Source organism: Phascolarctos cinereus, unplaced genomic scaffold (assembly GCF_003287225.1).
Source record: "Phascolarctos cinereus isolate Bilbo 61053 unplaced genomic scaffold, phaCin_HiC Scaffold_4;HRSCAF=312, whole genome shotgun sequence".
Taxonomy (NCBI): domain Eukaryota; kingdom Metazoa; phylum Chordata; class Mammalia; order Diprotodontia; family Phascolarctidae; genus Phascolarctos; species Phascolarctos cinereus.
Window position 1 is genome coordinate 129,968,837 of NW_027555847.1, and position 14,425 is coordinate 129,983,261.

General features: G+C 41.7%; 1 protein-coding gene across 3 annotated transcripts in view; it reads right to left on the reverse strand.

The window, feature by feature from the left end:
- Positions 1 to 236: 236 nt before the first annotated feature.
- UBE2I (ubiquitin conjugating enzyme E2 I) overlaps positions 237 to 14,425 on the reverse strand; it is a 30,286-nt gene continuing 16,097 nt past the window's right edge. For 2 of the 3 annotated variants that reach the window (XM_021006699.2, XM_021006702.2), the window contains exon 7: positions 10,257 to 13,969. In XM_021006699.2, the coding sequence (XP_020862358.1) occupies positions 13,906 to 13,969 (64 nt within the window). In that variant the 3' untranslated portion in view covers positions 10,257 to 13,905. Of the gene's footprint in view, positions 438 to 10,256; positions 13,970 to 14,425 lie in introns of those variants that run through there. The other variant, XM_078152591.1, reaches the window with a different exon arrangement.

Here is a 14,425-nt window from a genome sequence, read left to right on the forward strand (position 1 = left end):
GAACAGATGATTCCCTAAATTCCCTTAAAGTTTTAAGTGACTCCTTTAATTTCTCTAATGACTCCCTGAATATACATCCACTGTAGTTTGGCAGAGGCATGGAAGGGAGGAATCCATCTGGTGGCAGTCTACCTGAATTTCGGGTGTAACATAGGATTTTCTCTGCTTACCAGCTGATACCTTACCAGAGTCCTGGATAGTCTAACTGTTCCAACATGTACACTCAACACACAAAATAAAGTGTCAAAGGCATTTTTATTATATGGAAAGGGTCAATGCAAAATGAAAAAACAGCCCACAAATGGCTTAATACCTCTCCCTTCTCCCCCTCCCCCCATCAGCTCCAGGTGAGCAAGATCTAGGAGCCATACTCTCATTCCTCTGGGGCTGGTTCCAGTTCCACTCCAAGTGTTGTTTGGCTCACCAAGGCTCCGGAGCTGGAAGGGATGTTAAGAGTTCAACTAATCCAACCCATTCAATTTTTTTTTTGCGGAGAAAAGTCCCAGAGAAGAAAGAAAAGTACCTTGTTTTAGGTCACAGGTAATAAGTAGCAAAGGAGAATTTTTTTTTCTAATTTCCATATCAGCCTCGAGCAAGGAAAAAAAGCAAGAAAAATAAAGTAATAAAAGTATCTGCACTCTAAGTTCATCAGTTCTTTCTTATTTCTAATTCTTAAAAAAATTTTATTAGTTTATTTTGATTTATCAATAATCACTTCCATATGCTTTTGAGTTTAAAATTTTTCTCCCCCTTCCCACCAAACCTCCCCAAGATGGCACACAATCTGATATAGGCTATACATTTACATTCCTATTAAACATATTTTCACATTAGTGGTGTTGTAAGTAAAAATTAAAACCAATAGGAGGAACCATCAGAAAGAAGAAACAAAACTCAACAGAAGAGAAAAAAAAATAGCAATTCAACTTTCACAGTTCTTTCTTTGGATGTGGATAGCATTTTCCATCATGAGGCCTCTAGAGATGTCTTAGACCCTTGTATTGCTGAGCAGGGTTAAGTTTATCAATATTAGTCATCGCACAACATGGCTGTTATTCTGTACAAAGTTCTCTTGGTTCTGCTCATTTCACTCAGCATCAGACCGTACAAGTCTTTCCAGGTTTTTCTGAAGTCAGCCTGTTCATCATTTCTTATAGCACAATAGTATGCCATTATATTCATATACCACAATTTGTTCAGCCATTCCCCAATTGATGGGCATCCTCTCAATTTCCAATTCTTTGCCACCACAAAAAGAGCTGCTATGAATATTTTTGCACATGTGGGTCCTTTTCCCCCATCAGTTCTTTCTCTGGAAGCAGATAGCATTTTTCACCATGGATCCTTGGGAATTGTCTTGAATCATTGTCTTAATCAGAGTACCAAAGTCGTTCACAGTTGATCACATTGTTACAATATTGAAGTTATTGTGTACAATGTCCTTCTGGTTCTGCTCACTTCACTTTGCAACAGTTCATGTAAGTATTCTCAGGTTTTTTTCTGAAACCATCCTGCTCATCATTTCTTACAGCACAACAGAATTCCATGACAATTAAACACTACAACTTGTTCAGCCACTCCCCAATTGATGGACATCCTATTCTCTGCCACCACAAAAGTAGCTGCTATAAATATTTTTTTTTGGAGAAAAAGTCCTTTTCCCTTTTCTTTGGGATACAGACCTAGTAGTGGTATTGCTGTGTCAAAGGGTATACATGAAGTTTTATCAACGTTAGGGCATAGTTCCAAATTGTTCTGCAGAATGGTTTGATCAGTTCACAACTCCACCAACAATGCTAGTGTTCCAATTTTCCCACATCCCCAGAAGAGGATTTCCAAATAGGTTAGAAGATAGAGTCCTGAAAAAAACCTGGAGTTAAGGGGACATGGGAGTTCAAACACTGGCTCTTTTTTTGAATAGCTATGTGGTCTTGGGTAAGTCACCCTTCTGGGTCTGCTTCCTCATGTATAAATGAAGGAGTTAGTCTCAGTGGTCTTTATGATCCTTTCAAGACTTAAATCTGAGCCTATAAACTATGATCTTAGCTGATAAATCTGATGCTCTTTCCAGAGAGGTCTCATTAGTGTAATGTCAAACTCAAAATAGAAAGTGATACCTGCTAGCTGCCTATTGACTTAGAAAACCACAAATTAACATTATCTATGTTGTGTTGTATTTTCATTTTGTTAAACATTTCCTAATTACAGTTTAATCTGGTTCAGGCTGCACTGGGGGGAGTTTTATAGGTGGCTTTTGGGCTAAGAGTTTGACACTTGTTTTAGGTGCCGGTCAGAAGACCCAGGTTTGAATTCTACCTGCAGACTCTTAATAGCTGTGACCCTACCAGGCAAGTATCTCAGCCTTTTTCCTCTTCTGTAGAACTGGATAATAACTTCAATGCTTACCTTACAGAGTCGCTGTGAAGGCCAAATAAGGTAATGTACATAAAGATTTTTGCAAACCTTAAGACATTATGAGTCAGTGATTACTAGTGTTATTATTCCACATCAAGGATTTCGTAATGCCCTTGAACTCTTTCACCAGCTGATACTGGACTTCTCTCTGCTCTCTCTAGGTTCTAGCATTCTCTCCTTTTGCTGATAAGATTCCATCGCCACACCCACACTCCTAATCCTGGCAAAAGTTGTTGCTTTTGCAAAAACATCCCCAAAAAACATCCCTCTTTCTTTTCTTTAAAAACAGAACTTTCCTGGATGGTTCCTAGATTCATAACAATGACTAGCTATATCTGGCAGCTTCTCTTACATACTGAGGGCCATTGTTTCTCACTCTTCTACCGACCTAGCTGGGAGAACAAATACTAAGTCTGTTGTCCTCAGACTTGAAGGGCAGGCAAGGGGGAAAAAAACTGATAAGGATGTGGCCAAGTTTCTTCTCCAACTCTGGGCCATTCAGAGTTGCTAAATGGCAGCCAGACTATCTTCTGTACCTGAGACGGATGGAGATAGTTTGAGGGGCTGGAGGGTACCTGCATTTAGGGAAAGGTTGAGGTTTGGAAGCTGCAGACCCTAGGTTGTCAGGGAGTTCATCAGTTGGGATCTGCTTGGAGTCTGAGTGGCCTGTGTCTCTAGGCAAGGAGGGTGAGGTGCCAGAACGGTTGGGGATAGAGATGCTGGAAGCACCAGGCACAGCAATTTGCATAGGGTCTTGGATCCTGAGGGCATGGGAAGCACCCACAGCCAGGAAGAAAAGTATGTGCCCAGAGAAGAATCCAAGCAATAGCTTGACAGAAAAATCAGGCAGCAGCCCAGAGTCTGACTCAGCCTCCACTCTGATGATGGTGGCAGGAGTAGGGAGAGTAGAGGTTAAAAAGGGAGAGGTTGTTGAATTTCTAATACGACAGCGAGTCAAGGCAAATATTATGTCCATTATGCAGATAAGAGGCAATATGTCATATTGGATCGAAAGTGCTGGATTCAAATCCTGGCTCTGACACTTGTAACCAAAACACTGTTGTTAATGGATCAGTGCCAATTTAGAGGAAAGTCTAGAACATGCTATTGGCTCTGGGTTCAACCTTTTAATCAGTGAGTTGAATGTTGGACCAGATGGCATGCTTATCATATTTGAAAATGACAGAAAGCCATGAGCATTTAACTAAGATGGGATGACAGAATCAGTGATTCTAACAGGCAACACTCCTGGGTCAAATTTGTTAAGAGGAAATTTAAGACAAATGCAAAATCCTACATTTGGATTAAAACAAAACCGGCTGTACGAGGTAGTTACTAAAAGAAAAAAATCCCGGGATTTTAATGGATCGAAAGCTCAATATGAACTGATTGTGTGACCCTTAAGCCAAAAGGCTGATGTTATTCTAGACTACAGTGAGAGTCAGAGTATCAAGAATGAAGAAATTGAAAGAGCTGCTAAGTGGCTCTGTGGATAAAGCACTGAACCTGGAGTCAGGAAGATCTGAGTTCAAATCTAGCCTCAAGACACTTACTAGGTGTGTGACCTCTGTCACTTTGCCTCTGTTTCTTCATCTGTAAAACAGGGATAAGACCACCTATCCCCCAGGGTGCTGTGAGGATTAAATATGAGATAAAATGTTTAAAGCATTTACTGTAGTGCCTAGCATACAGTAGGCACTTAATAAATGCCTGCTTCCTTTCTTTTTTCCTGTATTTTTGGCCTTGATCACGCCCTACCTAAAGTATGATCATCAGTTTTGAGTACAACATTTTGCAAGGTACATCAATGAAATGGAATGCATCGAGAAGGTGGGCATGAGTCTGGAGAGGGGACCAAGTCCATATGAGGATCAGCTGAAGGAGCAAAGGGCTTTAAGGGGTTCATGAAGGCTGCATTTGAGTATTTCAAGGGCTGCCATGGGGAAGAGAGGATTAGAATTACTGTAAACTTGTAAAGCATTTAGCATAGTGCCTGGCACATAGCAGTTGCTACATAAATATTAGCTATTATTATTTTTATTATTGTTGTTCTTCGCCCCAGAGAGTGGAACTTGGAGCCATGGAGAAAAGTCACTGCTCAAGGAAGTAACGGGGCCTTCTTTAGCGGAGAGATACTGTAGAAGTTATTCTGATTCAGTTATGGGTACAACTAGATGATACACCTGTGAGAATACAGTGATTCCCCTCCCCCAGTCTCAGTTTCCTCATCTGTAAAATGGGGATAATAATCCCTGCCCTAGTTTATCTCTGTGTTGTGGGGAAAGAGAGTCAGACATGACTCAAAAACAACTTAATGACGAGGCCCCCATTTTCAGACTTGTAACCAACCCATTTTTGGTTTTTTTTTTTTTGAGAAGGGGCATCATGGAGGCAGTAGAATGTAGTCACACCTATTCCCCTTGTTTTCCCCTCCTTTCCTCCTGATCAGTCTGGGATCAGCTGCCTGTTCAAGCACAACTGATGGATCATGCTTGGTCGAGACATGGGGGAGCCAGAAAAACATCCTACTCAGTGGAAGAAATTCTGTGAAGGTACCCTATTCTTCAGGCCCCCTTTATTAACTGCCAGTAGTGGCCTCTAGTGCCTTCATTATCAGATTACTGGTCCTTTCCACTCAGCCCTAATTGTCATCCTTCAGGGTCATAAGGGACCAGAGCCAGGCTTATTGTAGAGTTAAGGCAAGAAGCTGGGGGCCCTAGCCAAAAAATATTAGGTTCATTTACAAACCAATGAACAAACACATCAGGTTTGGTTTTTGGGGGAGGGAGGGTCTCAATACTCTCTTCCACATAGCCCTGTATCAAATATGTGATCAAAAATTTGATCTAGGATCAAACATAAACTACAGCATTTGGCATTTAAAGCAGTTCACAAACTGGTTCCAATCTGCTTCCAGGCTTATGACTCCTTACTGCCCCTCATACACTCTTGGTCAAGTTAAACTGGCCTTCTTGTCTTTCCCCACAGATCCTCCATCTCTCTGGTCCAGACCTTCTATTCCTAGGAGGTGCTCTTCCCTCACAGCCTAGCTCCTTTCAAAACTCAACGAACTCCTCTTACCGGAAAACTTCCCTGAGCCTCTAGCTGCTGGTGACCCCCCAAATTACCTTGTATTTACTTACCTGTCTACAAGTTGTCTCCCCTAATAGACTGTGAGCTGTGAGGGCCAGAACTGTTTTGATTTTGTGTCCCTACTGCCTAACAAATCTCAGGAGATTAATATAATTGTTTACTAATTTGACTAGGAAGAGGATATGCTGGTTGTTGTGTCCAAGTCTCCAAACCCTGGTCTCTGCTCTTTAGGTGCTGATAAGTTTCAGAAAGGCAGCATCACAGACCAAAGAACTAGAAGGGACCTTAGAGGTCATGTAATCTAACCTTCTCATTTTACATAGAAGACTGAGGCCCAGAAAAGAAAGGTCACGTGCAACCTGTCTGGGACAGTCAGGAGCAGAAGCCAGACTTCCCAATTCCCAGTCCAAAACTCTTTTCCCAGTTCTGTGCCACTGGGAGGATTCTGGCATTTTGGAACTAAAGCTTAGGACACTTAGAGCTTTGAGGAATAGCATAATCCAAGTGCTGGGCTAGGTTTAGAATCAGACAATATGAATTTGAAACTAGTTTTGCCATGCCTAGGCTGCCTTGGGCAAGACCTACACCTCTCCAGGCCTCCATTTCCATATCTGTAGGCTTCCCCCAGCTTGAAATCTAAGGTATTTCAAATTTTGCTCTTCCTGTTGCATCCCATGAGAAGACTTGCTGCAGGAGGGGAAGAGGCAAAGGTGAGTTTGAAGGCCAGGAGAGGGTTGAACAAGACTAGACTGTAGTTTTACAGAATCTCTCCTGACTTCTGGGAGGTGAAGTCGGTACTTGGTTGAACGTAGCCAAAGCATGTCTTAGCTACTTCCAATGGTTGAGCCTGGCTCTAATATGCTCCATGTGCTAGGAAAGGGGAGGTCAAAGTTGCCAGATAAGGCCATATTCAACAGCCAGGTTGCATGGTCTCCAGCACTGTACCTTTTCCCTGCCCACCATTGCAAGATTTTAGATATCAATGCCCAAAACACTTCCCCATTTTTTTTTCCAGTTGAGAACTGGAGGCATTCTAAGTCAAGCTGATGCCATGCAGGGAAATTTCTGGGTCATCATCCAAATTATCCCTTAGAATCTTCATCCAAGATAATCTTGGGAGTGTGTGTGTGTGTGTGTGTGTGTGTGTGTGTGTGTGTGTGTGTGTACACGTACATGTGCAGTGACTCAAGAAGAGCATTCTTTAGGAAGGCCAGCTTCAAAGATAGCCAAGATCACAGACTGCTGGTACTGGAAAGGACCTTATGAGTAATCTACTCAAAATGAGGAAACTGGTACAGAAAGGAGAAGAGCAAAAAGCTAATTAGCAGTAAATAAAGCCTGCATTCCAGCAACAGCAGAAAGGACTGAACCCAAGAATGGGACGGTCTGCTTTGGCTAAGAAGTAAGTTTCCTGTTATTGGAAGAATCGGAACAGACTGAACAAACACCTCTCACAGTGGGTGGCAGGTTGGACTAGGTGACCTCTGAGGTCCCCTACAGTTCCAAGAGTCCAGAATTCTTCGACACACTCAAGGAAAAACACTACTCACCTCAGGCATGTGGGTGGGCAACTCGCAAGGCAAGAAGAACAGCAACTGAGCACAAGCAGCTGCTGTTCTCACACTTTATCGAATGAACTGGTCAAAATCAGCTATGCTCTCTCCAAATCATCAGGCCCATCACCATAGCAACCCCAAGCTCGATGTACTGCTGGTGCCAAGCTTTGGATTCACGTGACTGTCTTTTCTGGCACCAGCTACAAGTCGCCATGTTTCAGGTACAGGACCAAGCCTGGTCCCAGAGGAGGGCAGGTGGTTAGGGTTTGTTCTAATTCTCCCCTACAACTTCAAGATCGGCCATCTTGCCTTTTAGATTATAACAAAAGAGTTGCATGGGGTGGGCTGCGTGGAGAAGGGGTGCACATTCCTCTGACAAATAATGGATGTTACCATTAAATCAGATACCCTTTAGCAAAGGCAGGAAGACAATCTGGAACTGGAGGCATCGTACAAGCGGAAAGCCAGGTTTAGGGGCAGTTGAGAACTGCCAGACACGAAGGCTGATGAGCAGCAAATCTCAAAGGCCGCCCATTTTCTCTGAATATTTTCTCCCTCACCCTGCAGCGAGTATATCTGCATAGACTGAAACCTCAAATCAACTTTAAGATTAAGCAAGACTGGAGAGGTGTGCAGAGGAGAAACTGAGCCTGGCACTTCTGAAAGGGGTTTAGAAAGACAGATCTGAACAGGGCGCTTGAAAGCCATTCTCCTAAATCAGCTTCTGATGGACTTCAGGAGAGTTCAGATGAAGGTGTAATGCACACAGATCTAGTCTTTACTAGGGCACTCAGAAACCAAGTTCTGAAAGGCACTAGGCCAACAATGCCCTCGTTTGAGGTCTGCCACTGAGGGTTGTCTTCAGTGGTTAAAGGCTATCTGAGGAGGGAGACTGGGTTCAGGTGCCATGTTGTTAACATCATTCTTCCCATCTCCCTCCCCATCCCCAAGAGCTAGGTGTCTCTCTTGTACCAGGCTGGAATAGATGTGTAAACACTGCATGCCAAGAGGTCCTGCATCCAGAGGGTAATTCTTGTTGTCCTACTATTTTTAGTTCCTTTTTGTTCTTCTACTGCAAGTCTGATCTCAGTTCAATTGGTAGTACCTATAGGGACTTAGGTTCTGGTTCTCCTCTGACCATGTGTTAAAAACAGTTCCCCACAGCTGAGATCTCCTCACGCCCGCTCATCTTTACGAGTGTCACAAATTTTCAGATTCCTTACAGGTCTGGCCTATGTGGCTCATCTTTAATAAACCTTGTCTTTGGCTAAAAAAGAAAAAGAAAAAAATCCCTTCTTCCTCTTCCAAACATATACAAAATAAAATTCAAAACAAAAAAACAAAAACCCTAAGCCCAGCAAGTAGCTCTTGTTCAGCCACCCCATATTTAGCTATTTGTTATCAGCAGTAACATACTTGGCAGCTTTTAAGAAGCATTAAATGTTATAAAAACCAGCTTTGTGTATCTCCCTCTCGGTGCCCCCCCCCCCCCGCAGTGATGTCCCAGGTGTCCTTCACAAGCTCCTAGGTCCCCTGTAATCTTCCCCAAATATGGCCATTTATGCCCCCCAGCAGGCTTATTTTTCTTAATACAGTGTTCATCCATCACCATGCTACAGAGAAGACAGAGCCTTCTGCTTATTCTTAGTTTCCATTTTTAAGCTACCAAGTTCTATCAGAAAAGGAGTTCAATGATCAATTAACATTTACTGTCTTGCGCTAAGGTGAAGAAAGAGGATTCTCTTCTACCCAACCTGTACTCAAAAGCCCTTCTATGCTTGTGACTTGAGAAATCAAATCAGGCCACATTCCTCAACACCCTATACTGAGTTTTAACACTTAACTCTGTAGTTGAGAGGAACCCCCAAAAGGTTCCAGGAACCTAGATAGCTTACCTGGGAGCCCTCATAATAAAATACTGCTACCAAATTAGGAAAGGGCTGGGGCGGGGTGCTAGAGGTCTGGAGGCTGACGCGTGACCACAAGTGGATCTTTTCCTCATTTTGCAGAGGAGCAAGCAAAGCCTCAAAGAGGTCTAAATGACTTACTTGCCCAGGATCATGCAGGCAATAAAAAGCAGAGCTGGAATTTGAACCCAGGTTCTTCATCTCCAAATCCAGTATTCTTTCCACTGAAATACACTGCCTTGAGAGAGAAACTGAACAAAAACTACCTGAAATTTGGCCAGATCTGCTAAGGGACTCTGGCAAAAGTGTTGGCTAATACCTGATGTGTAAGGCTTTACACGTCCGAGGTACTGAAGATCCACAACAGGACCTGACGGGAACATATAAAGGACGTCACTCAGCTCTTACAGGGCAGGACTGATTTCTGAAACAACTCTGAAGAGCAGAGCAGAGATGGGCATCATCACTGTCCAGATCATATACCTCGTACATGAGCTTTGTTCATATAACACTGGGCCAAAAGACAATTTAAACGTTATGACTGGCCAGCAGGTCTTGAAAGGTTCCTTTTACCCTACCCACATAGGGAGTCTTCTTTGAAAGGCATTAGGAAAAACAAAGCCCAGGAGCAAGAAACAGTCTAACGCCTCAAATAGCCTGGCTCTTCATAGAGTTAACACATCTAGAGCCAAGACCGGAATTTAAATCCTGCCTCAAATGCTTATTATTGAGTGACCCTCTGCAATTTGCCTCTTTGAGTTTCAGTTTCCTATCTATACAATATTGGAGTTGGATTCAATGGCCTCTAAGGTCCCTTCCAGCTCTAAATCCATGACCCTATGATCCTAAAAGAAGCGCCAATGCCCTTTAGCTCTGCCTAATTGTTCCTTTCCCCTAAAGAGGTGATACATACCAATCCCCTAAATCCTGTGCAGAATCCTATCAAGGCAAATCAATGTGTTTACTATATGTACTTAACTCCAAGTTTTGTATCTGCCTAGGAACACTGAAGCATAAACCTAAAAGGGAGGCATTAATTTAGCTGATGTCCCTAAGACACTGAGAGAGTTATATCCTCACAACCAAATCTCTTCTTACCATGGAGCTCCTCCCAGAATTCCTGGGTCAGGCAAGTGCTGAAGTATGCAACTCAAGAGTCCAAGGCAAATGGATGGGAGAAGGCCCCTTGAGGCAAAGGATACCAACACCAGTCTCAACCTTCCAAAGCTCATTACCACCCAGGAGAACGACAAGGGCAGTGCATGAAAAGGAAACATCCTACATATCAATTTTATGGAAATTTTTTTAATGAGAGGATTCTCAGATACAGTGGTTACCTATTTCCCACAATTCCTTACTATAGGATTCTCATGCTGGGAACACAATCTTTTTCCTTACATTTAAAAACAGGATGATCAAATTTCATAGTCCTCGAATTACAAGATTCACATCTTTGTTAAGTCAAGAATTGTGGTACAAAAGAAACATTTCATTAGCCTTAAATCACTACAATTTGCTAGAAACATCAATTACTTTAGAATACTTTAACTATAAAATATATTGTATTTCCATATATATTAACCATATACATGTTTAACTATTACTAGATTTAGTTCAGTCATTACAAAATAAGACATTCTGGGAGCAGGCTACAAATATACAATCCAGCTGAATTACCCATGTCATATTCTTTGCATTATAAATAAATTGCAAATATCAAACTGAGGAACTAGTGAACAATACAAAATATATTAAGCAAGCAAACAAGGCACTCGTACCTCAAATGGAGTTGGAAGTGAATGAAAATCCTAAAAGTCTTAAAAATTAACCTCGAATTGAACCAAGTTCTAGATGATGACATGCTAGAAGGAGTCTAGCCTAGGGGTTTTAGATGGGAAATATCCTACCATTGTGTTGTTAAAAATAAAAATATTATCCCGTATCCTGTTTAGTTTAATTTGGGCCAGAAGCAGTCTTTCCCTACATGGAGAACATATGAAGCCCATGCATGTTCTTTTCAATTAGTTTCCCCGCCCCCCCCAATAAATGGGATCTCTGTAAGGGAAGGCAGCAATATTATGTGAACTAGACACTGGTCTGGTAGTCCCTCTGGAGCCAGACTGACAATGTTTCAGATGAATGACTCCCTTGCTTATGGACACCAGGCAGCTCAACTTCATGTTCAATCATTACAGTGATCAGAGGGTTTAAAGAGCTAGATTCAGTTTCTAGCTTGTTTAAATGTGAGAACCCTGATCTAAGAAAGGTCTTTTTCCATAAGGAGCAATGGATTTAACATAATTCTTAAAAGTGGTTTCTCTAACTTGGAATCAAGTTATTCACTATCCTCACAGCTCTGATAAAAGCTCTGGTCAATTCCACCATCTGATGCTCTTGAAAACCTAAAATACTAAGAATTCCTACATCCCCAGTATCAGGGAGGAATGTTTTTTTTTTTAAACAAACACTGGGTGCTCCCCACCACCTCTTAATTCCTATCTACTTCTAACACATATTTTGCCAAAACTGTCAGAATCTGATAGCCAAAGCTAACGTGAGATTTGACTCCAAGCTGCTGAAATGCCTAAAGTTATATTTCTTTTGAAGGCCCACCTCAAACATCAGTCCTTAATTTAATCACCACACATCAGTGCATGGAACAGCAGTGAGAGTCATCTTTCACGACTGACAAAGGCTCAGCAAACCAGCTATTGAAAGTCTGGAGCAGAGACTGCTTGGCAGTTCCCCTCCCACCCCACCCCCAAAGTCATACTCTGTCATCTGGGGTTGAGGGAGGTGGAGAGGGCAAAAAAAGGCTCCCCCCCCACCCAAGTCTCCTGTTCAATAAATTAAAGGTAATTTTGAAAATTAGAATGACCTTATTTAATAGGAAACAATTTCAGGAAGCTTAAGAGCCAAATGAAAAGGCCCCTTAGATGCTTACTGACTATGATTCACTACATTCTCAGTGTACAACTGGGGTTACAGGGCATGTGCCAGAAACAATACTCAGGTGCCCAGTTGGAGTCTCATGCAACAGAAACCACTAAGCGCATACAAGTGTTATTCCCTAGATACATAGAAAGTTAACTACCTGCTGAAAAAGCATCTGTCTGCGCCCCACAGCTCTATGTGTTGGACACACATGCAGATTTCACTTGTGGACTGAACCACTGGAGGCAAAGCGTGCAGCTGGAGTGAATGCCTGTGACCTACATGGTTTAAAAGCCTACTCTAGGGGAATCTCTGGAAAGACTGCCTACAAGAGCACGCAATGAAGAACATGCAAGTGATTCTAAGACAGCCATTGATACCAGAAGCATGTGACTTAGGATCAAACCTCCAACCTGTTTGCAAAGCTAGTCAATACATTTTCAAACAAAGAAAAACAGGAAGAGTATGGTTACTGTGAGAGGGCACTAATAGTGAATCACTTTCTCCCCAGATCCTCCCTACAGAGAGATGAAGAATGAGGTCATTCCTTTCACAAAGAGTGATTTCCACACTATGGTGCTCACCTCTAAGAACTGAGATTCTTTTGCAAATATATTAAAAAGGGAACATTATCCAAGTCATCAACTCCATCCCACTGTCGAAACAGATCTCTTTGGAGTAGAAGGATGCCATTTTCAATAAGAGGAAAGCTCATTTGTTACCAGTGAATTAAAGTACACAGCACAAGTGTATTATTATCTGGTTAATCTAGGTTTGGGTCCCTAGCCAGGTATACCCAGCTTTCAGACTGGCTTACTCAGTTATTGCTTTATATCCAGTCTTTTAAATCTCTTAGACCTTAGTTTAGTCTTAGTTTTGGTCTGGCATTTAGTACTTAGAACTTAATTATCAAAATGCCTCTTGGAACCACTGAAGCTCTGCATTTCAGCAGGGCAATGGGCCATGTACTCACCAATCTCTTAGTTGGATGTTTAAAAAGGGAGAGTTCAAACCAATTCAGATTAACCAGGTTTAAAATAAGTCCAATAGTGAATAGCCCCAAAGGTAGGGAAGAAAAGAACAAAAAAAAAAATCAACCCCAACAATAACAAAAAACCCTTATACATACAGATATATATATATTTTTTTAACATAGCAGTATTTACAAAAGGAGATGGACAAGGTATAAGAGCCAATCAGGGCTTCCTAGGTCACCAAGAAGCCAAACAAACAATTGGAATGCTCCCAGGCTGGCCCTAGTTTGCAGGGCTAGTGAGAAAAGTCTATACACAGAGGTCTTTACAGAGCAGGTAACAGAAGGGTGGCTATGTTAGCTTGAAGACAAAGTCTAAACTAGGAGCCTCCTCTTTGCACTCATTTTAATGAAGAAGATAATGAAACAAAAACCTTTATATAAACAGTTTATTTACTCTAAACAGCAACACAGACAAAACGCCATATAAACACAAGGAAGTGATGCAGAAACAAGATGCTGGCTGACTTTGGATCTCTGGGGCGTGTAAGCAATGTAACCTAGTCTCTGAAAGATAGATAAACAAATTAAGGGTAGGGAAAGGGAGAGGTGATGAACTTCCTTTTTCATACAGCCAGCTAGAGGCTAAATAGAATTCTAAACATTTGTAAGCATGCCTGCATCAGAGAGCAAATGAAACTAGATACTAGGGAATTTATAGAAGTATAAAAGTTTATAATTTTACAGCAGTTGAAATACTGACATCAATATTAAAATAAAAGCAAGTTTTACATAACAATCAAAAATACAAAAGACTGAAGGAAGAGACCCTGTATGAAAAAACTGGGGGCAATTCAGCGAATTCAGAACTGTATACAAGTGGCGAAAATGGAAAATGGCACACACACAACCCCCTCCCCTAAGTGAATAGTCATTGTACATAGCAACATTAGATTTTGCAAAAATTTTGTAAACAAGTTCTTGCCAAACCAATCCCTTCCTTTTTAAGATGCCACAAGATCGATGTTTATGAGGGTGCAAACTTCTTGGCTTGTGCTCGAACCCTTTTCTCATATTCCACTCTGTTTTGGCTGAGGTTTAAAAAAAAAAAAAGAGAGAGATAAAGAGAAAGAGAAAGAAACGCATGTTAGATAAACCAGCTCCTACTACCATGAATGTTTGGCTTTGCATAGTAGATCTCAGACAAGTTGTACACAGAATCCATGAAGAAAGAATACTTAGCCCAGGACAAGGAAAGAATACAGAGGGAAACAGCCAAGTCAGATGAAGATCGTTTCAGAAATAATAAGTAGGTGAATGCCCTTAGAGGACCACGAGAGGCAGAAGAATTATAAAAGGTCATCTAATCTAACCTCCTCACTTTACAGATGAGGAGAATGAGGCCCAGAGAGGTTGTGACTTGCCCATGGGTAGTTTAATGACAGAAACAGGATCTGAACTAGGTCCTCCAACTCCAAAGCCAGCTATTATATGAAGAAAAGTTAAGACAGAGGCAGAGCAGTAGCTAATTATAAATGGAAACCTAT